This window comes from Arachis duranensis, chromosome 6, assembly GCF_000817695.3.
Source record: "Arachis duranensis cultivar V14167 chromosome 6, aradu.V14167.gnm2.J7QH, whole genome shotgun sequence".
NCBI classification, from domain to species: domain Eukaryota; kingdom Viridiplantae; phylum Streptophyta; class Magnoliopsida; order Fabales; family Fabaceae; genus Arachis; species Arachis duranensis.
In genome coordinates this window covers 2,974,850-3,001,590 of record NC_029777.3, presented here as the reverse complement: position 1 = coordinate 3,001,590, position 26,741 = coordinate 2,974,850, and the positions used below count along the sequence as shown (strand labels likewise).

Below are 26,741 nucleotides of genomic sequence, written 5' to 3'. Positions count from 1 at the left end.
ACGTAGCATTCATTGTAGTACATTACCGAGTTGTGAGCCTTGTGATTTTCAATTGAGCGATCGACTAAAAACCTCCGAATGGTGAGACAGAACGATAGTTGGACAGCCTAGAAAAGTGACTAAATTCTTGGAGAATAATAGTAAGAGTGGCATAGCAATAGTGGGTTGAATTATTTTGAGTATACAACTTAAGTTATACATAAAGAACCGAAAATGTTGAGAGTTATGCGGGACAGTTACCTGAAACCCAGAGATGGTAAGTTACAAGGAAGAGACATGACATAGGTTGAACCCGTAATTGATAATCGGTTATGTGTCAAGAGAAAGAGTAAGTTGTGATAGATTTAGTGTCAGAGGCTGAACCAGTTTCAATTGTATTACGTAAGGTGACACCAATAGAATCGGCAGAACTTAAGAGCTAGATGAAGTGAGTATTAGAAGCGATAAACTCGACGTTCTAACACCAGCCTGCCTTATAATCCTTCGACATCGAGCCTATCTTGTATCTTCCGCTTTGCGTAGACTTTTAAGCTATAAGAATATCCTGGATTTGCAAACTAAGCATGTCAAATCTTTCTGTTTTTCTTTGACATGTTTAAGAAGAAAAATTACGTTAGTATGAATCTTTTCTAATTTTATATCAATTTTCGAGGACGAAAATTTTTATAAGGTGGGTGGAATATAACACCCCGAATTTTTGAAAAATTAAATAATTAATTATTCATAATTTATTATTGTATTTAAAGAAAATTATTTTTTTTACAATAATTAAATAAATTTTATAATACTTTAAATCTAAATTTTTTTTAAAAGTTTTAAGTTATTTTTATTATTATAATAAGATATCTCAAAAATATATATATATATATATAAGAATTTTCATTATTATTATTATTATTATTACTATTATTATTATTATATAATCACTTAATTTCACGCTAATATTATCATTATTATATTATATTATTTATTTTCCTTTTGGCCGAAGCCTTAAAGGAACTAAAAAGAAAGAAAACTAAAGCATAACTTATATATACATTTACATATATATATGAAATTGAAACTGAAACGTGGCATGCATGCATGTATATGTATATAAATGACACCTAATGAAGCTTTGATAACCACAAAGCTTCAGTTAATATTATCAATCCATACTTATCTTCCTTTTCCCTTCGTTAATCACCAATTGAACTAAAAAGAAAAGAGAGAGTAAGCCGTGAGTGAGAAGAACGAAAACCTTGGAACCTCAACTCTTTTGAGCCCGATTTCTTGTGATTTGTAATTCCAGTCAAAAATATAATCCGGTAAGAGTATTCGTAACCTCCTCCTCTACACGTTGGCACCATTTTTGATTAGTGGAAGTTGACAATGACGTAGCTCCTCTTTCTTTTGGGGTTTGGCCAACGAGAGTTTTAGGAGGCATAGACGATTCTGGACACTTTCTTCTTCGATAGCTCGGTTAGAAAGCTTCTCCAGAGCTTTGAATATTTTGATTCCGTACGAAGGTATGGTTTTGGTTTCTCGTAGTTAACATTTAATGTCACGTGAAAACTCAGGCTAGAAGACCTTAAGATAGGAATGGACTGAATGTATAATTGATGGATTGTGTATATGGAATAGAATGTGTGGTTCAGCTGTTGTTAATAATTTGCTGTTGAAGTTGGTTGATTTTGGAAAAAGATTTAATATTAGTATTTGTTTGATTTTGAAACAATTTGTTGCTGGAAATGATTTGAAAGATTGAGAGGTTTTTGGTTTAATAGTTGGGACCCTTGAAGAGTGGCAGAAATTTGAGTCTTAGAAGAGATATTGCCAAAATTTCTATAAGAATTGAAGTTTGGATTTGAAGTGTTATTTTTAAATGGAAAGAGATTATTAGATGGCTTGTGTATTTGAGACTATTTGTTGACCCTCTGTCGCAAGATGTGACCGGGCACTTTAACTCCCCGGATTCCCCCATGGGCATGCATATATATTGAATATTATATTTGAGCTTGGAGTTCGTCTCCATGGAATACTATATTATTGAGCTTGGAGTATGACTCCATGAAATATTATATTTGAGCTTGGAGTTTAACTCCATGGAACATTATCGAGCTTGGGGATGCGCGCACAGAGGGACTGTCCAATGGTTAACTACCAGGACTTGTCGGGTTGGCTGTATAACCGACAGATGAGACTCATCAGCCATAGGACAGGCATACATCATATGCATTTGTTTGTTTGCTTGAGTGTGCATTGTTTTGGTTTGCTTAACTGTTTAATTCTGCTTATGCGGGCACCTTTACCATACTGAGAACCTCCGGTTCTCATCCCATACTATGTTGTTGTTTTTCAGATGCAGGTCGAGAGACCCCTCGTTGAGCATTTGGGTATCCTCCTTACGAGCGAAGAACTGTCTTTTGGACTGTCATATTTTGTTTTAGGCTATGTATATATGTTTATAGAATCTCCGCATGTATATTTTGTGTTTTGTCCCTCCTAGAGGTCGACTTGGAGACACAGGGGTTTATTTTGTGGTTTGAGCTTTATTTTGGGTTGTATATATATGTAATTATATACTCTGGCCGGCCTTAGCTTCGCAGGTCGTGTCTGGAGCTTGCTATCTGAGTTTTGGAACTCTGATATGTATATATATATGTTCAGTTATCTTTCGATTTTACCTATCCGTTTTACGAATATCCATGCGAGTGTGTCACGATTTTCTGTTTATCAATTTGTTTAGCTTGTTCTTCAAGGCTCCTAAATATGATTTCACCCAACTATATCTATGTAGATATCATTTTCTTTTAGAGGTCGTAATACCTTGCCACCTCTGCTTTACGACTTAAGCGTAAGGCCCTGTGTGGTAGGGTGTTACAATTTTTACTCTATATATAATTTATATTTTATATTAGTAATTTGACAAATCAAAATTAAATATATCATCCGATATTTTTATTACAATTAAAATAAACTTTTTTCAAAATTAACAAACTCTCACTCTCATTCTTCATCTTTATCTTTTTTCTCATTCTCTATTTTTTTATCTTTTTATTTTACAGAAAATAAAATTAACAAAATAATATAATTCAAATAAAAAATGTTATTATTATATACAGATTTTTTAAATTTTTTATTTAGTTTTAAATTTTTACTGCTTATCTTTCTAATCTATATTTTTATTTCTCTTCTCTCAAATATTTATTACATATAAATTGGAGAGAATACTAATATTATAATTAAAAGTTAGAATCAAGATTCAATTATTTGAAAAAAAAATAATTTTGAATTAATTTTATAACTATCAATATAATTTTTTTATACTAATATCTAATTATATTTTTTATATACATAGAGAGAAAAGTATTATTTTTAAATAGCAAGTATAAAGATTAATTATTTTTATTTGTACAATAGACTTAATACCTAATTAAATGTAAATGTATACACGTTAAATTGTTTCAAATTTTAGATAACGAATGTTAAAATTGATTATTAATAAAAAAATACTTTTTCATATAAAAATAATAACTAAAAACTTATTAAGTTATTATATAATTTTTTATCTACAAAGACCTTGGTCTTCTTAGGCGGAGATTTTGTCAACCTATGACTTTTTTTTGTAAAATTAGTTTGATTGTATAAATCTTTTGTGTCATGCATAATCTATACTGTCAGAACAAAGTGGATCGTAGTTTTAAAAAATTTATATTTCTGTAATATTATTACGGATAAAAATATTAATTGGTACTAATAACATGTAGGTAGAGAGAGTGAATACTCATATAAATAAATAAGAAAAATGCGTAAGTTTATATAATCAATTTAATTTTAATTAAAATAAAATCTTTATTTTAATTATTATTTGTTAATTAATTACTAATAATATGTAGGTAGAGAGACAATAAATACTCAAATAAATAAATGAGAAAAAGGGTTAAGTTTATATAATCAATTTAATTTGATAAAAAATTACAATAATAATTATTTGTGTAATTAATTAATTAATTATAATTCCACAATTTTTAAAACCAAAAGTAGTTTAATGCATTGAATAAAGTAAAAGTCTAAAATATTTCTATATATTATTGAATAATAAATTAATTATATATGTGTTTAACATATGAAATAAATATCTCTATATATTTTATTTAAATATAGAGTATTATGTGAATTAAATTCTAAAGAATTAATTTATTACATTATTTTTATTCTCACAGACTCTGAAACATTTGGTGGTTTTAGAGTATATTTAATGCATATTTCAAAATCTTATTTTTATTTAATTAATTTATTATATTCTTGAGACCTAGTCGCTAAAATTTGATGTGAATGTAGTTTTAGAACTGGTGAATTAGTAAATTACATTACTTTTTAAAGTAATTGGGCCTCTTCTAGGCTTATCCATTTATCCATGCTTAGTGCTTATATAGAAAGTTAGCTTGTGTGTATACAAAATGTCAAGAGCAGTTAGGGCTAAAGGGAAAAAGTTGTAAGCAATTGGGTCAAACATACTGACCTCCTCTAATTTATTGTCACAACTCATCACAAGAAGTTCGTTGGTGATTGTTTGGTGTCCTTTAAATGATTTATTATACTGTAGCGGAAGTTAGTTAAATTTGAAGAAATCCAAAAGAATATGTAACGTAGGGTTAGTTATAATGAAAAAATAGAGAGTGGTTATGCGGTAAAGAATTAAAAATTTCCATGAGAGTACAGTAGTTGACTCCAAATTATGTTTCATGAAGCAAAGATATAATTTAAGCACAGCAGCCTGGAATATCCAATGGAGGGGTTGTGATTCTTTTCTGATGTTCCCATTTAAACCTAATTTCCTATATCTATTCTCTTGTATGAAAGAAATTAGAAGTTTGTTGTATAATTTTTTTTCCTTTTATCGGATGATTCACTTTAATAATATGAGTTAGCTTATCATCTACTGTCTCTTTGTTGTTATGCGTGCGAACCTCACTATTTATAAGATCTTTAATCCAACTTATTATATACACATATATCCCACTTTATTTATTTTTTCTTTTTTTCTCGATGGTTCCGAGGTCAGCGTCTCAAGTTCAGTGTTGTATTATTGTGCAACAAACGATGATAGCAGACACTCAAAAGAAAAGACATAATGTATGTAGAGAAGGGAGGAATAATGACCAGGCTGATTCACCTACAACAGTGATTTGATTAGAGCAATACACGATTTTAAAAAATGTGATTGGAAAATATGCACTACTTATTGCAAGGAAAGTGACATGTCTTATATAGCTTTCAGTTTAACAACCAAATGCAAAGAACATTGTCTTACATATCTTTTAGTTTAACAACCAAATGCAAAGAATATTACACGTCGATTGCATTTGGAAGAGAGATTAAATAGAGAGATAGAGATTTGGAGATAGAAATTGAGAGATAAAAAAATTAAATTAAATCTTTATATTATATTTTGTATAAAGTGTATAAAATTGAGTTATATCTCAATATTCTATTTGATTTAAGATGAATACATTCGTTATTTCCTGAGTATATGTGTTCGGGTTTGGAAAGAACCTAACAACAATCCACAAACGAAAATCAACCCTAATCATTAAATCTAGAAAACAGGAATTAGGAATCCTAATCATTAAATGTAAAAAATAGGAATTAGGAATCATAATCATTAAACTAGAAAACAATCACCAGCAATCCAAATCAACTTAAATCCACTAAATAAGAATCAGGTTTAAGAAACTTTTAGCATTAACAGGAATCATAATCATTAAACTAGAAAATAATAACTAGATATCCAAATTAACCTAAATCCACTAAATAAGAGTCAGGTTTTAGGAACTTTCAATAATAACAGGAATCATAATAATAAAAACTAGAAAACAATAACCAACAATCCACGTCGACCTAAATCCACTTAACAGGAATTAGATTTCAGCAACTTTTAGCATTAATAGGAATCATAATCATGAAAACTAGAAAACAATAACCAACAATCCAATCAACCTAAATCTACTAAACAAGAATCAAGTTTCAGAAACTTTCATCTTTAACAGAAAATACATGAGCATTGAACATGATACTTACCTCGTGCCACTGTCAAGCGAAATGCACAACCGTGTGGTGGGAGGTGGTGGAGGGGCATCATCTAGTACCTCACTTTCGTGGCTAGACTCCGGATCCACTGCATCCGTTCCTGGAGGTGGCATTGCCGTGGATACGAGCTGCTGAGCGGTAGGAGGCGGTGTTGTCGCCGTGAACGGAGGCACGTAATTGGGGTTTGGGACCATGATGAACGACTGATTCTCTAAATCCGTAACTTGTGGCGTCACCAGGGTGGTCGTAGCAGAGGGAGAGGAAATTATCAAATATCAAATTATCAAATAATCTCAGCAACAATTTCTACTCAATTCAAAACACTTCAACAATTCAAAACCTAATGTATTGAATCTAACATAACTTAATCAACCTAAATACACTAATATTAGAAAATTAAACTGAACCAACTTTGAAACTTATTTAAAATGAAAAATCTAATTCAACTCAAACTTAAACTAAATTAAACTAAAATTAAAAAATTATCTAACAATCTTATCAACAATTTCTCAGCAAAATAGTCATTAATGCAGCAATTGACACAATTAGACAATTCCAAATACTTCAACAATTCAAAACCTAATGTATTGAATCTAACCTAACTTAATCAACCTAAATCCACTAAGATTAGAAAACTAAACTAAACTAAACTAACTTAGAAACTAATTCAAAAGTAAAATGCTAATTCCACTCAAACCTAAAGTAAATCAAACTAAAATTAAAAAATTATCTAACAATCTCATCAACAATTTTTCAACAAAACAGTCATCAACGCAACAATTAACACAATTAGAGAATTCCAAAAACTTCAAGCATTCAAAATCTAATGTATTGAATCAAACATAACTTAATCAACCTAAATACACTAATATTAGAAAACTAAACTGAACTAACTCTAAAACTGATTTAAAATTAAAATTCTAATTCTACTCAAATCTAAACTAAATTAAACTAAAATTAAAAAAATTATTTAACAATCTCAGCAACAATTTCTCAGCAAAATAGTCATTAACACAACAATTAATACAATTAGACAATTTCGAATACTTTAACTATTCCAAACCTAATGTATTGAATCTAACCTAACTTAATCAACCTAAATCCACTAAAAGTAAAAAACTAAACTGAACACACTTCAAAACTGATTCCTAATTAATATTGAAATTCTACTCAAACCAAAACTACATTAAAATACAATTAAAGAAATTGAAAAAAGAGTTGTTCAAGAACTTGTAACGAAGAACAGAGCAAGAAATAAGGGAACACGTGGATGTTGCAGTGGTGGTCGCTGAAGTTACTGTGACTACAGATGGTGGTTACGGTGAAGAACAGAGAGAAAGGCAGGGGAAGAAGGAGAAGAAAGAGGGGTATCTGTAAAGGGATGACAACGACGGAGAAGGGTGGCGACAGCGGTGCTCTCGACGGCGACGGGAGGCGGCAGATAGCTGAGGTGATGGTGATGATGAGAGAGATAGGGTGGAGATGAAGAGAGAAAATGTGAAATTCGAAATGGGGAAGATGACATTCACGCTTTCACTTAGGGCATTATTCCCGTCAGAATTACCGTGGGATTCATCCGACGGTAACGTTTTCCATGTCCTCCAAAATGCAGCATTTCACTAAACATTGTTACTGTCGGATTGTCTCGTGGGTAAATCTGACAGTAGTGGCGTGCCAAAATTTTCTTTTTTTCCCTTCAAAAATTACTGTGGATGTCACCGTCGAAAATTTTGTTCCAATGGTAATATTTTAGGGTGACGAATTTAATGCCAAATCCAATGATCAATCCGATGGAAAAGTCGCCACTAACGTCTGACGCTAAATCCGATGGTACTTAACATTTTTCCTGTAGTATACTGGGATTACAAATAAAAAATAGGAGATAGACGACAATGTCATTGCAAACTTACACTTGACAATAGCTAATTCAGTCTTGTCAAGTAAAGTAGAGAAAAAGACAGCAAAGAAAATTTGGGATGCTCTCGTCAAATTATATGAAATCAAGTCACTTTACAATAAGATATTCTTAAAAAAAACTTTATTCTCTTCGAATGAGTGAATCCACATCGACGATGAATCACATGCATCAACCATCTAAATACGTTATTTTTCAACTGTCATCGTTAGATTACAACATAGCAAAAAATAAATGTGCATAATTTCTACTTCAAAGTCTATCAGATACATATTATCAACTCATTATTAACTTAACTAATAATGTTTTGGCTAATTATATCTTTCCTTTGATTGTATGGCTACTGCGATTTTTGAAGAAGAATCCAAGCGCAAGAATAAAGAAGATAGATTAAAGAGCTCAAAGCAAGTAAAGGTGTTGTTGATGACGAGAGGGAGAACAATGGAGTGTGTTTTTAGTGGGAGCCAAAGTAGACCAAAGTTACGAGGAAGGAAGCAATTCAAATGCTACAAATATAGCATAAGAGGGCACTTTAAGAAAGATTGTCGGAATAAGAAGAGTATAGAGAAGGTTACAGAAGGATCAAGTTCTCAATAATGTGATGCAAGTACCTCTGATAAAAAGAAAAATCATGTATGGTAAAACAATAATTGGTTCTGAAGGTAGCAAACAGCTTAGTAATGTCTGTATTGTTAATTCAGGAGTAACCTGGTATATGACTCCTCATCGTAATTGATTTTGTACAAATAAACCTTTCTTGAAAGGATCTATATTTATGAAAAATGATCATGCTTTAGAAATTGTTGGAGTGGATACTGTTAAAATAAAAATGTTTGATAGTTCTATTTGTTCACTTCAAGGAGTTAAACATGTGACAAGCTTAAAGGAGAATTTATTGCCAATTGGACAACTAGATGAACTTGTTTACAAGACCCATATTGAATATGAAATCTTAAAAATTGTTAAAAATGCTCTTGTGGTAATAAAAGCAAAAAAGATTGCAGTAAATCTATATATGTTTATGGAAGATACTTTGCAAAAGAGAAAGGCATCAGTTGTTTCATCAAGCAAAAATAAAAAAATGATGATGACATGGCATTTCAAACTAGGTTACGTGTTAGAATAAGGCTTAAAGATTCTTGTGGAACATAATCTAATTGCCGGGCTCAAGTCGGTAAACTTACTATTTTGTGAGCATTGTGTTACAAACAAGAAACATAGATTGACATTTGGTAAATTGACTACTCGGAGCAAACATATATTGAAATTGATTCATTCTGATGCATGTATGAGAATCATCAGAGATGTTTTCAAGTAGAGCAAAATATCTTATATCATTTATTGATGATTTCTCTAAGAGGTTATGAATGGATCTGATCAAGAAGAAGTCAGATGTGTTTGAGATATTCAAAGAATTTCAAACAAAATTAGAACTTGAATCTGAAAAGAAGATCAAGTGTTTGAGATTAAATAATAGAGGAGAATATATAGATGGTCATTTTCTAACATTTTGTAAGCAAGCAAGTATTCAATGACACTTCACAGTTCAACACATATCTCGGCAAAATGGTGTAGCAGAGCAAATGAATAGAACTCTCTTAGAAAGAGCATGAGCTATGTTACAAACTGTAGGTTTAGCAAAGTCAATTTAGGCAGAAGCTATTAAAACCACCTATTATGTGATAAATCGGTCACCGTCAATCGTAATTAGGTTGAAGACACTAATGGAGACATGGTAAAGTAAGCCATCTAATTGTTCTTCTTTATCTATATTTAGTTGTTTTGCTTACGTGATTTACAATTTTCTAGAAAAGAGCAAAACTAGATTCAAAGTATAGAAAATATATATTATTGGGTTATGCTGGTGAAATTAAGAAGCATCGGCGATGGGATTCACTGCCCTCAAAGTAGTTGTCAGCACATATGTGATATTTGCGAAACATTAACTGACAAGAAAATAAGAAAATGACAGCATTATTAAATAGATAGTCATTGTTCAAATAGATAAGAAATACAGATAAGGTGATGTTTCTTAAGCAAAATCAGAGCACGAAGAACAAGAACAAAAAATCAATGACATAGAAGTTTGTCGATCTACTTGATAAAGAAAAGTACCATCATGACACTCAAATTATATTTTACAAGCCACGTGCATATTGTATTTTAATAGAAGAAGGAGAACCAATAACTTTTATGAAGGCTATGTGCAATCTAAGAGCTTCTATGTTGATGACAGTAATGCAAAAAGAAATTAAAGTATCACATAGAAACCATATATGAAAATGTGTTGCACTTTTAGAAGGTCAAAAAATCATTAATAGCAAATGGGTTTACAAGATCAAGTGAGATAGTAATGATAAGGTTCATGCAAGATTAGTTATCAAAGGATATGTTCGGAAAGAAGGTTAGAGAGGGAGTACTTCGAAAATGATGAGGGAGTGGGTTCACGATTTGAATTTAGAGCGAATATTTATTGTCGGATTTAATGGCAGATAAATCCGATAATAACACTTTGCAAGTGACTAAAACATAGCGTTGCCCTAATTAAGGTCAGATTTATCCGTCGATAAATTCGACAATAATATTCGCGCCAATTTTTTTCTTTTTCCCTCCGATTATTTCTATCGAAAAAAAGAATCTGTTGGTATTGTCACTGCTAATTTTTAACGCTAAATTTGACAAAAATTCTGATAATATTTAAGTATTTAACATTTTTCTTGTAGTAATGTACGTATAGAATCACTGTAAAATTTATAGTAAGAACATAGAATAGATTTTGTTAATAAATGTCGTTATTAATTTCATAAATGGTGGTATGGCTATGTTCTTGATTGACTAGAACATTAACAATATATAAAAAAAAGTGGCATTAATAATAACTTCTCACTAATTAAACTCAATACATAATTTATTGAACCAAAAATCAAATCAAATACAATAAATAGTATATATATATTCCTCGTGAATTTTATTTATTGTTCTACATTATATATGAGTTCAAACAATATATCACACAAATGGAATGAAGCAGTAATTCACTTCATCAAATTAGTTATTGTCATACCAGAACTGTTTTTTCAAGGTAGTTAATTACTTTTTTATCCACTTGAAAAGCTTTAGTCAAAACTTCAGGTGAAATAGGTGGAGTGGATCCAAAAACAGCATTTGCAATTGTGATGACACCTGGATTCTGACTGCTAAGTCCAGAAATAGCAACAGCGTTGCCATAACCGACGTTAAATTGGAAATGAATGAGACCAATTGGGAACACAAACACATCACCCTTGTTGAGCACTTTAGTAAAAAGACGGTTGGTGTTGTTTTGATTGGAAGTGACAAATCCAACAAAGAGAGTGCCTTCAAGAACAGTCAAAATCTCTGTGGCTCGAGGGGGAGTGTGAGGAGGGATTAAACCCTTAGGTGCAAAATCTAGGCGAGCAAGTGATATGCCAAGTGTGTTAAGTCCGGGTAGTTCGTTAACACTGACAGGAGTCACGTTTGAGCCAAGTTTGTTGTCAACATTCCCAGGATCTACATGCTTGAAGAAATCTTCAGCTACTACAACTTTAGGGTCTTTGCAAACGTTTCCATTCACAAATACTGCAAAATAAGAAATTAAGAAGAATTAATTATAACGATGCTTAAGCTTAACCATATATATTGAAAGGAGCTGGATACTTGAGTATCTAATGATATATACCAGCATTGTGGGTGTCATTGAGAGCCACACAGAAATCTTGCAGTGGACTGGGATCATAGGCTGATGCAAAAGAGAATGCCAAAGCCAACAAACCAACAAGGAAGTAGATTGCTTTCATCTTTTGACTCTTAATATGCTCTTTTTCTTTCTTCTTCTTTTGTGTGTGTTTGTGAGTGCTAATCTCTTATGATGCTATGTAGGTATAATTACTTAGTTATGATGAGATTTGAATTTGATGAATGGGAAGCTTGGTATTTAAAGCGAGCTATGAGTCATTGAATTGGCATGCAAATTAACGTTGCTGTATCTCTGATAATTGTTGAACCTTTCTATACCAGCTATATGTGTGTACTTGTTCAGAGAGTATATTGAACTTACCACGTTAGCTCCAAAAAAAGATGAACGAGTGATCAATTTGTTTTCAGCCTTAGGACTTGGTCTTAGTTATTGAGACTTGGTAGCTGAAATTTAATTTACTATGCCTTTTAGAACAAGTAAGTACATCATATTATATTTAAGGGTGATCTCTTTCATACCCAATTAATTTGGAGTATTACATTTTTTTTGTATGTTCCAATTAATTGATGACATGTGTATTTATTAATTTTAATCAGTAAATAAATTTTTAATTTTTAAAAATAAAAATTAATAAATTTAATACATATATAAAATACTTTATATATAAATATTTTAATATACTATACATACATTTAAGTATGGTTATTAAATCAAATCACCATATGTGGTAAACCTTAAATAAATTATTTTAAAAAAATTAGAATTAGGCCATTGTATGTGCTGCTAGAGAAAGAGGAAAAAACATAGAACCCTAATTCTTTTCATCTAATTTCGTCTTCTTCTCTTTTCTATATTCATATGAAAAATTCGTTTTCGTCTTCTTCCTTTTGCTTCACTCTCAAGATATACCTTCCTTTTCCTTTTTCTAATATTCTAAAGTCGTCCATCTTGTTGCTGTAACAATCCATCATTTTTTTACTGTTCTTCCATTTAAAATCGCTGACTTTAATTTGTTGTTGGAACCCAAAACAATACGATCGTTCTTTTTAATGTTCTTCCATTCAAAGTTGTCAACACAACAAATCTCTTTATTCTTGAACTAAATACTGTCACGCTCTCCGCATTTGCAAATTGTTATAAGTAAGTCGCTCTTTGTTCTCCTTTTTTTTTCTCTTATTTCATTCTTTCCATTAATTAAAATTAATACTGTTTGTCTGCGACTAATAATTGGTACAAGTATGTTTATTCTTTGTTATTGTTTATCATTTACAAAATCTATTTTAAAGCCTATTATCTTTGATTTTTTACCCATTTTTTCCTTCAGTAACAATACTATTTCATTAATTTAGAATCACCAAAACAAAGAGTACTTCAAAGAATACTAGAAAAAAAAAATAATAGTAGCCATTGTTAATAATCCTACAACATATATACAGGTTATAGCTTATATAATTTTGAGTATTGATGATTATAAGCCTTTGTTTATGATTTATTAGTTTATACTTGATTATATAGATGTGATGTTCATTTTGAGCAGTTGAATAAATCAATAAAATTGATATACAATTTTACTAGAAACAGAGCAATTAATTTGAAGTATTTTATAATATTTATTTGTATAAAATTTGCTTTGAATGTACGGATTTAAATTAGTTATGTAATAGTGATCATTGAACGTGAGTTATGACAACGCTTTCGCTATTGCTGGTCTTAGCAGTCAAAATCCAGGGGTCATCGCAACAGGTATTCTACATATACAAGCTTTTTTGGCTTACAAGCCCTACGAGTTGGCACAAACCCAACAAAACACACGCGCATTACACTCCCACATTCGAGAGTAAATACACGCGCGTTACTCAACCGTTTCTTGTTTCCAAAGTGCACTACACGAATGACTCTTCTTCTTCTTCCTCGATGAAAACTACAACTGTCATTTTTTCTTTGTGTTTCTCCTCCTCGCTCCTCCTCTTCTTCCTTCTTCTCCTCCTCCTTCTTGGTGTTTCTCCTTCTTTTCTTTGCGTGTTTCATCTTCATCGTTGTGTTTCTCCTCCTTCTTCTTTTGATTTTGCGACATTATGTATTTTTTTTCTTCTTTGTTTGATTTTTTCCTCCCAAAAAGAATTATGAGAATATGAAATAAGAAGATGAAGAAGAAGATGCAGCAGAAGATGAGGAAGAAAAAAAGAAAGAGTTCTGAATTATTATGCAGAACTTATCAGAATAAAAATACACCCAAATATCTTCGTGTTACACCCAAATATCTTCGTTTTATACCCAAATTTACTGCAAATAAAGAAATGAGTTATGCTACGTGTATACTAAAATTAGCCACCAAAGTTAGCCACCAGTATAAAAGACATACTGGAATACAAATATATATTGAAAATAAATTAAATCACACATGTATTTATACACAAATACATTGGTGGCTGGTTTTAATGGCTAATTTTAGTGTTCAAATAGCATTTTTATATAGAAAAATATTTCCTCTAATACTGCATTTTCTTCTTCTTCTTCTTTTCTTTATTTTTTTCTTTTAGTTGAATGAATATAAATTCATCTTCTTCTAAGTAATTTTGCAGCATTATGTGTTTCTTATTCTTTATTTGATTTTTTTGTTTTTATTTTTGTTAAAAGAGTAAAATAAGAAGAAACTTGAGAAGATAAAAGAAAAAAAGATGAATAAGAAAAAAAAGAAAAAAAGATAGTGATAATGATAAAAAAAGAAACAACAGCAGAAAATGAGGAGGAAACAAAGGAGAGATTTACACAACAACAAAGAGACAGTAAATAATAAAATTAAATCATAGGAAATTTGATTAATCTTGATTTGAATGATTGTATTTTTTTTACTCTAATCTAATAAACAGGTATGAAAGCTTTGGGCAACCCTCTCAACAACTAAGAGATCCATTCGAAGAACACAGAAACTAGTTGAAGTAATGAGCTCCGAATATACTAATATTAGGGCTCATTACTTCAATCGAGATAATAAAAAATCATTTCATCTTTTTAGTTGGAACTTTAAGGGATTCTCTAAAAAAGATAACAAAAAAAATTATTCCTAACTCATATTATTAAAGTGAATTATCCGATAAAAGAAAAAAAATATATACAGAATAAGCTTCTAATTTCTTTCGTACAATAAGAGAAATAGATATAGGAAATTAGGTTTAAATGGGAATATCAGAAAAGAACCACAATCCCTCCATCGGATATTCCAGGCTGCTATGCTTAAATTATATCTTTGCTTCATGAAACATAATTTGGAGCCAACCACTATACTCATGGAAATTTTAAAAAATGATAGGGATCAGTAAATTTTATGATTTGTAGTCATCAATTAATTATTATTAGTATTTTTAATAATGTAAAATTATATCTAATAGTATGAAATTACTTACTTTTCTTTTAATGGTTAAATATTGATCAAATTTTGATAAAAATACTGTCCCTAGACTTTCTTAATTTTTAATTCTTTCCCGCATAACAACTTTCTATTTTTTTCATTATAATTAACCCTACGTTACATATTAATTTTGGATTTCTTCAAATTTAACTAACTTCCGCTGCAATATAATAAATCATTTAAAGGACACCAAACGATTACCAACGAACTTTTCTTGTAAGTTGTGACACTAAATTGCTTACAACTTTTTCCCTTTAACCCTAACTGCTCTTGACTTTTGTAGACACACAAGCTAACTTTCTACATAAAGGTCGCACTATGCATGGATAAATGTATAAGCTTAGAAGAGGCTCAATTACTTTAAAGAGTAATGTGATTTACTAATTCACCTACCAGTTCTAAAACTACACATCAAATTTTGGCGACTATGTCTCAAGAATATAATAAATTAATTAAATAAAAATAAAATTTTAAAATATGCATTAAATATACTTAAAACCACCAAATATTTCATAGTATCGTGAGAATAAAAATAATGTCATAAATTAATTATTTAGAATTTAATTCACATAATACTCTATATTTAAATAAAATATATAGGGATATTTATTTCATATGTTAAATACATATACAATTAATTTATTATTATTCAATAATATATAGAAATATTTTAGACTTTTACTTCATTCAATGCATTAAACTATTTTTGGTTTTAAAAAGTGTCGAATTATAATTAATTAATTAATTACACAAATAATTATTATTGTAATTTTTTATCAAATTAAATTGATTATATAAACTTGACACTTTTTTCTCATTTATTTATTTGAGTATTTATTGTCTCTCTACCTACATATTGTTAGTACCAATTAATTAACAAATAATAATTAAAATAAAGATTTTGTTTTAATTAAAATTAAATTAATTATATAAACTTACCCATTTTTTATTTATTTATATGAGTATTCACTCTCTCTACTTACATGTTATTAGTACCAATTAATTAACAAAAATATTAAATCTTAACTAATTTTTTGAAAAAAAAAATTGACAATCAAATTAAATAACACATTTGAAGTGAATGCTTACTTAAATCTGTAGATAAAATGAATACAAGAGGCCAATTCAACGTGAGATTATATACCAAAAATAATTCCATTGGCTTTAACTTATGGGGAGCATCTTCTTGTATTTTAAAATGTATTCTTTGAACTAGCATGCACGTAGTTGTTGAAGAATGGTTCCACAATGCAAATACTATAGAATAATATTAATTACCTACTGCAGCGTGGATAAATTGCAAAGCCACTTCAATGGTTCCATGCTATAAATAGCGAGCGTTCCATGCAGAAGATATTCAAGTCTCTCACAATTAACAAGCAATTATATAGACAGCATCATACAAAACTAAAAATGAAAGCTACATACTTGCTGGTTGCATTCTTGGCTCTGGCCTCTTTTGCCTCTGCCTATGATCCCAGCCCTCTCCAAGACTTTTGTGTTGCTCTCCCCGATGGCAGCATCAAAGACGCTGGTATCTGTGCATATATACATTCATATTATATCCACATAATCACATAGTTTTTGTTACTCAAATTAGTTTCCTTTCAATATTATGTTTAAGCATCTTATGACTAGTTGTTTTTATTATAAGATTTGTCCTCTTATTCTTCACATTGCAGTATTTGTGAATGGAAAATTTTGCAAAGACCCTAAACTTGTGGTAGCTGAGGATTTTTTCAAGCACGTAGATCCTGGGAATGTTGTTAACAAACTTGGATCAAAAGTAACTCCAGTGACAGTTAACGAACTAGCAGGACTCAACACATTGGGTATATCACTTGCTCGCATAGATTTTGGATCTAAGGGTTTAAATCCTCCTCACACTCACCCTCGAGGCACTGAGGTATTGATAGTTATTGAAGGAACTCTCTTAGTTGGATTTGTGACTTCCAATCAGAACAACACCAACCGTCTTTTTACCAAAGTGCTCAACAAGGGTGATGTGTTTGTATTCCCATTTGGCCTCATTCACTTTCAATTTAACATCGGTTATGGCAACGCTTTGGCTATTGCTGCTCTTAGTAGTCAAAATCCAGGTGTTATCACAATTGCAAATGCGGTGTTTGGATCTACTCCTCCTATTTCTCCTGAAATTTTGGCTAAAGCTTTCCAAGTGGACAACAAGGTAATCAACTATCTCCAAAAGCAGTTTTGGTATGATAACAACTAGTTTGACGACATACAACACTGATCATTGAATAATTCTACTTGTACTTTGATTTAGTGTATGTTATGCATATGCCTCATGCAGTTCCCTGTAATAATAAATCGCATGAGTTGTTATAATTCATATGCACTACGTTGTATCCATGTTCTGCTTTGATTTAATTATTTAAGTGTGTGATTTTAATAAAAATAAATCATGTTTCTTCGTATTGAATCCGTCAATTTTTTCAAAGCGTTTCCATTCTCCCATAGTGTGGCAGACTTAAGAGATCATGGCATAATTGTTCGCATTTATTACTCTAAATTTTGATGGACTTAAACTTCTTGTCCATGTCCATCCTTTAGCCGATTAAAAAAAAATACAAATTAACTCCAAGAATTGAAAGTAAGAATAACATAAAATTACTTGGCTGGGGAGAAAATAATAATTCCTTAATTCCATCCAAGTTTTAGGTAACGTTTGAAAGAGAAATTGAGACGGAAAGACAGAAACGAAAAAACAAAAATTGAGAGATAGAAATTGAAATAAGTCTCAGTATTGTATTTAATATAAAGTGAAAGATAGAGACTGAAATAAAAATAAAATTCTAATTTAATTTGTACAAAAGATAAAATTAAAATTAATTAATTAAAATGAAGTATTTTAAGTATAAAATATTATTAAAGTTTTAATATCCGTCCTTAAAAATTTTAGTTCTCTGTGTCTTTACTTTTTAGAAATATTAAAATAATAAAATTTTAGAAATAGAAACTGAAATACTAACTTTTAAATCAACAAATATAATACTGAATCTCAATTCTCAAAGCACAATAGTTTGGCTTGAGGAAGCTAAGAGCTTCGAGAAATAGGATTCGCTTGTATCTTAGAGAGGCACAACAGTACGTGCAGAAAAAATTTGGTGTATTTTGGAAAGATGAATAATTTAAACTGAACAACCTTATAACAAAATAAAATGCATGTTCCGACATAATAGAAAATTATTAGATCAAAATAATTATAAGTGATATTAGATATAATTAATAAATATTTAATTATAAATATTATCTGTATAAAATTGTTAATGTATTACATTAAATAAAATAATTTTAAATTATTATTGTTTTATTATATCTTTTTAATTAACATTATCCAGAAAAAAGATTACATGTTTCATTATTATATTTATATTTAACAAATGTCCCATTTTTATTGGTGGAATATCAATGTGAATAAGATAATGAGCAGATAGGTGATTTCAATCTATGTAACTACGTACATACACTATACGTCAAATTTCATATGAAAACATGCAGAATCAATACAATTACTACAATAAGGTATTGTTTGGTTTGAGAGAAAAAAAATATATGAATTTTTTTTTGTTTGGAAATATAAAAATTAAGAAACAAATAAATAAATTAATAAAAATATTTATACTTTATTTTATGAAAAGGATAAATTTATTATTATATATAATCTACATTTTAATTTACATATAATGAAAATAAGAATATTAACGTAATTTTACTCTATTATGATTTTCTTTTTTTATTTTTTTTATTTGAACTAAACAAAATTTTCTTTTTATTTTCTTTTCATTTATTTTCTCTTCATTCAAACAACACATAAAAAGATAAAAAAATCACTTCTCCTTTTATTTTATTTTTTTATTTTCTTTTCTTTTATTTTCCAATCGTCTATCCTCCAAACAAAGTGTAAAGAATAAATAGATTTTGAAAACTTTTATTTTTATTTAAAAAATTAAGGATAAATATAAAAAATAAAAAATATCAGTGAAATTTAAAATTTTTAATATTTAATCTTTAAATATTTAGATGTGCAATTTTTTTTAAATTAATAATTGTTTTTTTTTTTTATATCCTTAACAAGATCGACTCAAAAATATAATGAGAAATCTATTTGTCATTTATTCAAATTATTAAATTTAGTATAACAGCTTATAAAAGGAGGAGTTCATGTGACGACTATATTTTTTCCTTTGCCAATTAAAAAAAGTTGTTACTCGTTATTATTGCTTTTGTACGTTGATTATTGTGATTGTTATTATTATAACTGCGTATAGCTAAGGCCACAATTTGTATCTAAAATAATATGATTATCTTTCTCAAGAAGGATTAATTAAGCCTAGCAAGGTCACAGAATATTATGGGCATAATATTTTACTGTCATATATTAGAAGAAGAAGCAAGCAATCAGCTCACAATATTATTAGATTGCCATTTGTTCAATTTGGGGACATATGTGAATCTGAAATGGTCTCTTTCTTTTCTTTATGACTATATCCCTTTTCCCCCAACTGCTGCTCTAGGAATTTTTCATATTATTACAATATATAAATAGTATAAACTACAACATTTTTGGACCTCAAATAATAGATAAACTTGGAAGAGAGGCAACCAAAAAACATAATATGATGTACTTACTAGTTCTAAAAGGCATAGTAAATTAAATTTCAGCTACCAACAACTCTCAATAACTAAGACCAAGTCCTAAGACAAACAACCTGAAAACAAATTGAACCCACGTTCATTTTTTTTTTTTTTCTTTGGAGCTAACGTGGTAAGTTCAATATACGTCTTAGCAACCAATTATTAATTAAAGTATGCATATTAGGTAAAGTAGAAATGATGTTATACATATTAATCTATTAAAACGCACCTAAATTGTAAAATTCTTAATTTATGAAGTGAGCAATTCAAAAAATAAAAAGAAACATAGTTAAAAGTGAAAGTCAATTGTCATGCTCGACATAAGTAACTGCACTAGTAGTGTTTTAATGATAAAGTAGATGATTATAGAAATAAAATAAGAAATTTTGACTGTTAAAGATAGATTTAGAAACTAAAAAAAATAATATCACACTTCTAAAATTAAAAAAAAAAGTATAGAGTTGTTATCCTTAACACCTAAGTTCAACATTATATCTAGAACACGTTTATTGAAATTACTATATATATATAGTATAACCTCATATATAATTGTAATAATTAATTATTTTAACACATATGTCCAAATTAAAAAAAAAATGATATTGTTATACTATTAATTAGAAGTAGACTAGAACAATAAAATTTTATATTAAAGTTGGAAAACCGTTAACTTACTTTTATCAGGAGGACCTTCATCAAAGTTATCAGCCAATGCATCTCCAGCTGGTGTGCCAGGCATATTCTCATCCCTTTGGACATTTTCTTATATGTCTTCTTCTTACAACCTATATTTGCCCCAACACATCCTTTCTTGGAATCTCGCTATGCTTTCTGTTTAAATAAATTTGAGATTGAGTAAAAATGGGAGAAAAACAAATGACTAACACAAATCTAACCTGATCAAGTAAAGTTATTATTGTCAAATGTATTCAAGATTTTAATTTGAAAGTTTTTCCAAAAATTTTTTGGTGCAAACTTAAGTAAAAGAAGAACAACAACCCCAATTTTCAAACGTTTAACATCCCTAAGACACACGGGTAACATTCTATGTTAAATATATATAACATACAAGAACAAAAAAAAATCACAACATAACCAATACTTATTTTACATATAAATTTTCACAGTCAATATCAACTCACAGTCAAATCATTAAAGGCGAATCAAAATGAAGAATATTAGTTATTCGAACTAGTAATAATGCTAGAAAATTATTAACTTGTCTTTTTTTTGAAGGACCTTCATCAAATTTATCAGCTGATGTATGTCCAACTTGTGTGTCAGTCTCAGTCTCATTTCCATAAGAGTTTCATTACATGTCTTTCTCTTACACCTTATTTTCTCTCTAACGCATTTTTTCTTTGATACGCGACTGTGGTTTTTCGATGGATCAGACTTCATCACAATTAAATTTAGAAGTCCCTGCAGTGGACAAATTATAAGCTTTATTTTTGTTGGAGTATAAAAGAAGTGATCATGTGAACATATCTTTTACACTTATTACTATTAAAAAATTATATATTTATCTTATGCCTCATTGAATGTGACGTGCTTTCCTCTTCATCTATCGTCTTTAGATCAGCAAGCGATCAGTCTCTGGTCCACAATTCTCTCCATTGTATCTTTTTAAATTTCCATTCTTTTTAGCATGGAGATATATTATCTGAAAGTTATAGCAGTTAGTATAATCAAAGTATGTTATAAACTAACAGACAATAAATCAAAGATTAGAGATATACGACTCACCAGCAACACGAACATACAACCATTCATTGTCTTCTTGTCCACATCCTAAAACCTTTCAACCCCTGCAATTAGTTGATTTTAAATGTACCTGATCCAATAGATCTGCCTTGGATTCGATACATCAGTGGCAACCCATATATGTATGTTTGAAATAGTGATTTTTGGAAAGGGAAAGAACAAATACTTTGATAGCAGCATGATGAAGTGTCTCCATAAAATGATTATATCCTCATTGGTCTACATGGAGTATATGATAACATCCTTTTTTAAATCAGCCTGTGTATTTTCTGTGAAACTGTTAAAAATTTGGTGCTCTGCTAGTATTCTTGGATTCTTGAAACCTCGTTTCTGCCAAACAGAAAATGAGTCAACGCACAAATTTTTATTGATTAATTTCCTTTTTTTCCTTGCTTCCTATTTTTTTGGGGGTTTACTTACCATGGTTTAGTAGACCAAAACATCGCATAATGAATTTAACCGTTATGGAAATTTTATGATGTCCACAATTAATGACTTATCATCCCGATTGTATGATGATGCTAAGGCCAACATGATATCTTGATTGACTGCCCATTCAGGTATATATCTCAGCCAGCTAAATTCCATGTTCTCTACCTCCCTTATTTTCTCTCCGTCTGCTTCTAAACTTAAATGCTTCATATCTGAAGCCATACAATATGGGGAGCACCTAGACCTATGTTTCCTACACAGACAATCATAATAAACACACAGTGACAACCGAGGAGAAATTCAGTATTAATATTTATTATTAATGCACAAAATCTCGAGTTAATTTACCTTATTTAGTTTATTAATTATGTAGTAGGTACTCAAAATTGACATTTTTATAAATTCACTCCTAGCCATTTAACATACTTTTTTTGTTTACCTGTTTTTTTGGCCGTCCTCTTTCCAGAGTATTATGCTTATGTGTATCTTTACGGCTCCTGGTACAAGACATTCTTAATGCTTGTTTTTTGAATATCTGATCATGAACAACATAGATATATACTTTAACTAAACTATTTAACTTAAATATAACAGTCCAAAATCTTTTACTAGCATATCTACAATAACATTTTTGCTTAAATATAACTAATATAACATCCATGATGTAAGAGTTAAGCAAATCACAATTGCAACTATACCCAAATCTAATTTTCAGCACTTCACCAAGTATCATGATTATACTCATGAAATAATGCATAATTTTTAATTGGAAAAGTATAGGGAGCCAATGGTCTAAACGTACAATGTGTACAATGGAGGTTTAGGAAGTATTAGAGATATGACCATTAGTATTACATTATCCTGTCAGGTTATGTTTTTGGGATGAGTGGGTTCATGACATGGTATTAGAGTTCTAGATCCGAAAGGTCAAAGGTTCGATCCTTGGTGAATTCCAAAATTAACTTAAGTTTTTAGGATGAGATGTTTATTATCCCTGGTATTCATTTTATTCATGGACCAAAGGTTTAGCCCATTGTACACATTGTACACTTAGGGCATTGGCTCCCTAGCACTACCCTTTTTAATTTAATCAATCTGAATCCAGTGGCTACTTTTCAATAAATACACTTATTAGTAATCCCTAAAATATGTATTTAAATGTCACTAAATTCTTTCCGCAAATAAAAAAGGTTAAAATGAAATAAGATAATATAAAATAAAATATCAAATTGTGAATCAATGTTGCATTGTGTAGAATTAATTACCAAAAACAGGGCCAACCACAATCTAAAGTGGTTGAACAAATCACCGAGAACAGGGCCAATAATATTTTATAGTTCTAGATTACAACATGTTTAAAGAAGTTCAAATTTCTTGCGATGCATGATACGAACGCTAGAGACTCCTATCAACTTGTAACTATCTCATCATCTCCACCCACAAAACACCATTTATGCAACCACAAAATTAGCCCGCGACGGCTTTTCCCTCCCTGTAAACCCCTCAATGCGAAATGAAGGTTAAAAATTTCATATTTTTTCTTTTTCTTTCTTGTGGGATTATGGTTGGAATAAGATTGGAGGAAGTATGAATGTTTTACTAGGTTTAATGTGATGGAACTTTTGGATGTTAATTTTTTGGAGAGAAAATGCATTTTAACGGGTAAGAATATGATTGAGAGACGTTAGGAACTTGATTTGTATGAAATTGAAATTGAGTTTGGGAAGAAAATTAATGATACCAAACATTCATAGAAAGGAGATTGATAGTGAAATATATGTTATTCATGCGCTTATCAAGAGAATGGGATTCTTTTGTGATATTTCTATATTGTATATAATTCTTTGGCTATCTAGCATCATCGAATAATGAGATTGTGTTAGTATTAAATATAGGTTTATTAAGTTGTTTGGCTAGAAGAACATGATACTAACCAATTGAGCTAATTTCTTTGGTCTATATGCTACTAATACTTTTATAAAATATTTGGGGAGTTATGTCCTGCATTGCCTAAGAAAAGCTCCGCCTCCGCCTCTGCCTATATCTATTTCTCTTGTATAAAGAAATTAGAAGTTTGTTCTGTAATTTTTTTTCTTTTATTGGATGATTCACTCTTTAATAATGAGTTAGTGTAAGTATATAGCCTATGATTAATTAATTCCAAAATTACTCACTCACATAAATAACACAATTATATATATTTCATTTTTTAAACTCACTAATACTCATATTTAAAAAAAATAAAAGAGCATTACTCAAATTTCAAAATCATGCTCGTTTAATTTCTAAAACACATATTCAATACATTAGGTATACATGTCTTTATACAAGAAATGCTTCATGCTAAAATAATAATATAAATTTTTCATTTTTTCCAACAACTAAAGTTTAGTTGTACTTGTGTTGCCAGTGGTTACTCATGAAGAGTATGTATTACTTCATGATGGATTTTGGCTTTAACTTTTTAAAGTGCTAGTGTCCTTCAATATCTTCCAAATATAACAAGTTGTAATGGGAAGCAATATGTCTTCTTGAACTTGCATACTTAGCCAGAGGTGGTACTAAAGTGATAAAGCCAAATTGTCATCATTCTTAGTTTAATAACTAAACACGTTAGTTGACAAAGGCTTTTGAACATTATTGATCTAATTATTAACATTTCTTTTCTTAAATTAAGTTTGTAGAATTAATGATTTCCAACTTCTTCAACTTGCATTGTAAAATAGTTCAATCTTCAACGACTTTGTAAATATATTTGCCAGTTACTTTTCAGTAGGACAATATTCGATTATTATTTCTTTCTCATTCACTAACTCTCTAATTTTGTGAAATCGAATATCAATACGCTTGGATTTTTCATAAAATACTATATTTTTACAAAGTACAATAGCTTACTTATTATCATAAAATATTGTTGCTGGAGTACTTTATTTCTCGTTCAATTTTTTAATAATTCTCCTTAACCATACTACTTGTGTAGCACAACTTGCTGCTACTATATATTCTGTTTCTATTGTAGAAAGAGCAATTACTAGTTGTTTTTTCGATGATCATGAAATTGTGCCATAACCAAGATAAAATGAAAATCCTGAAGTAGTATTTTGTTTCTATATCTTTGAACCAATTACTATCAGTATAACCGATAAGATTTATTTTATTAATACTTTCATAATAAATACTATCATTTAAACAGTTGGTATACAAATTATCGTCAGATTTAATTTTCTGATGGTAATAATTAGAGGGGAAAAAAGAAAACTTGGCGCAATCATTACTGTATGATTTAGGGGCAATAAAATTCGACGGTAACGTAATTAAATGAAACGCACCGTTTTGGGCGCAAGCTGTGCGTTACTGAAAATTTTTTCTATGGCAAATTCGCCGGTAAAATTGACCCTAAATTAGAATTTGTGAACCCTTCCCTTCCATTTCTGCAACATCATCAACCTCACTTCTCTCCCCTTTCACTTTCTCTCTCGTCGTCAGCCCGCATTACCACCATTCGCTGCTATTTTGCCGTTCACCACCACCCTTACCCACTCTCATCACTGGTCACTGTCACTCAGTCATTGTCGCCGCCTCAACGTTGCGCGTCCGGCACCACACTCGTTCAACAACATCAGCGCCTCCTCCAATTGGTCTTCCCTCGTCATCGTTGCGTCCATCAAAATTGTCAACACCTCCAGTAGTGTCATCGTCGCTTCCAGCAGCACCTTATTCGGTCATCGTTGCCGCGTCCGGCACCACACTCGTTCAACAGCATCAGCGCCTCCTCCAATTGGTCTTCCCTCGTCATCGTTGCGTCCATCAAAATTGTCAACACCTCCAGTAGTGTCATCGTCGCCTCCAGCAGCACCTTATTTGGTCATCGTTACCTCCCGCAGCTTCATCATCGCCGCCTCGTTATTTCTTCCTTCTATCGTCATCACCTCTCGTTTGTCGTCACCTTCTGTACTAAATTCCTTTCTCTGTTTAGTTTTTTTGAATTTTTTTCAACATTTAGGGGTTTAGAGTTTGTTCAATTGCTTAACATTTTTTTGAAATTATTAATCTTCTGATATATATATAATTAAGCATATATTGTAAGCTTCTCTAGTATATGTAATAAGCATGTATGTTATATAAGTATCCCTTTTATTATTTTTTTAAATTTCTAGTCAATTGTAATTTCACGTATGATTATAAATTTGAAATTTTCAATTTTAGTTTCCATTCTATGCCTTTATATTCATATAATTGATTACCACAAAAGGAATAAAGAATAAATGTTTTTTTAATAGAATTTGATTGATCGAGTTCTCATTAGATTAGGAAAAAGATTATTTGAATTTTGGGCACCCTAATATTGAAGAGAAGCAATATGATAACATGTCTAAGGGTATTGCTCATAATTTTATCATTCAAATCTGCGACCCATCCCATAAAGTTTATGTACAATGGACTCGTCGAGATTGGGAAACATTGTGCTATAGTCTCAATCTTACAGGGATTTCATGTTTTTGCCTCGAGCCTATAAAGTGTATACGATTTACAAATCTAGTAGTAATGGAGTGTGTGTTGGATTAGTTTTGGGAGTTGTTTAACTGTTTTTGTAATTGTAAAACCAATAATAGCCTTAGCATCATAAATAGTTTAGTATAGTTGATTCTTTATGTAATGTAGTTGATTGTGTACTAAAAATATAAACTTTTTTTGTACATAATTATTTTTATAATGACCTATAAACATGGTCAAAAAAGAGTTAAGTTCCTCCTAGAGGTATTGGGCTAAAA

General features: G+C 30.1%; 1 protein-coding gene and 1 pseudogene across 1 annotated transcript; one reads left to right on the top strand and one right to left on the bottom strand.

Annotated features, from left to right (window-relative positions):
* Positions 1-11,035: 11,035 nt before the first annotated feature.
* On the bottom strand, positions 11,036-11,870 carry LOC107491843 (germin-like protein subfamily 1 member 7; annotated as a pseudogene).
* A 4,592-nt stretch (positions 11,871-16,462) lies between these two features.
* On the top strand, positions 16,463-17,557 carry LOC107491986 (germin-like protein subfamily 1 member 7). Its single transcript, XM_016112934.3, has 2 exons — positions 16,463-16,648; positions 16,797-17,557. Exons 1-2 carry the CDS (start codon positions 16,528-16,530, stop codon positions 17,345-17,347), a joined length of 672 nt encoding a protein of 223 aa, XP_015968420.2. The 5' UTR covers positions 16,463-16,527; the 3' UTR covers positions 17,348-17,557.
* Positions 17,558-26,741: the final 9,184 nt, after the last annotated feature.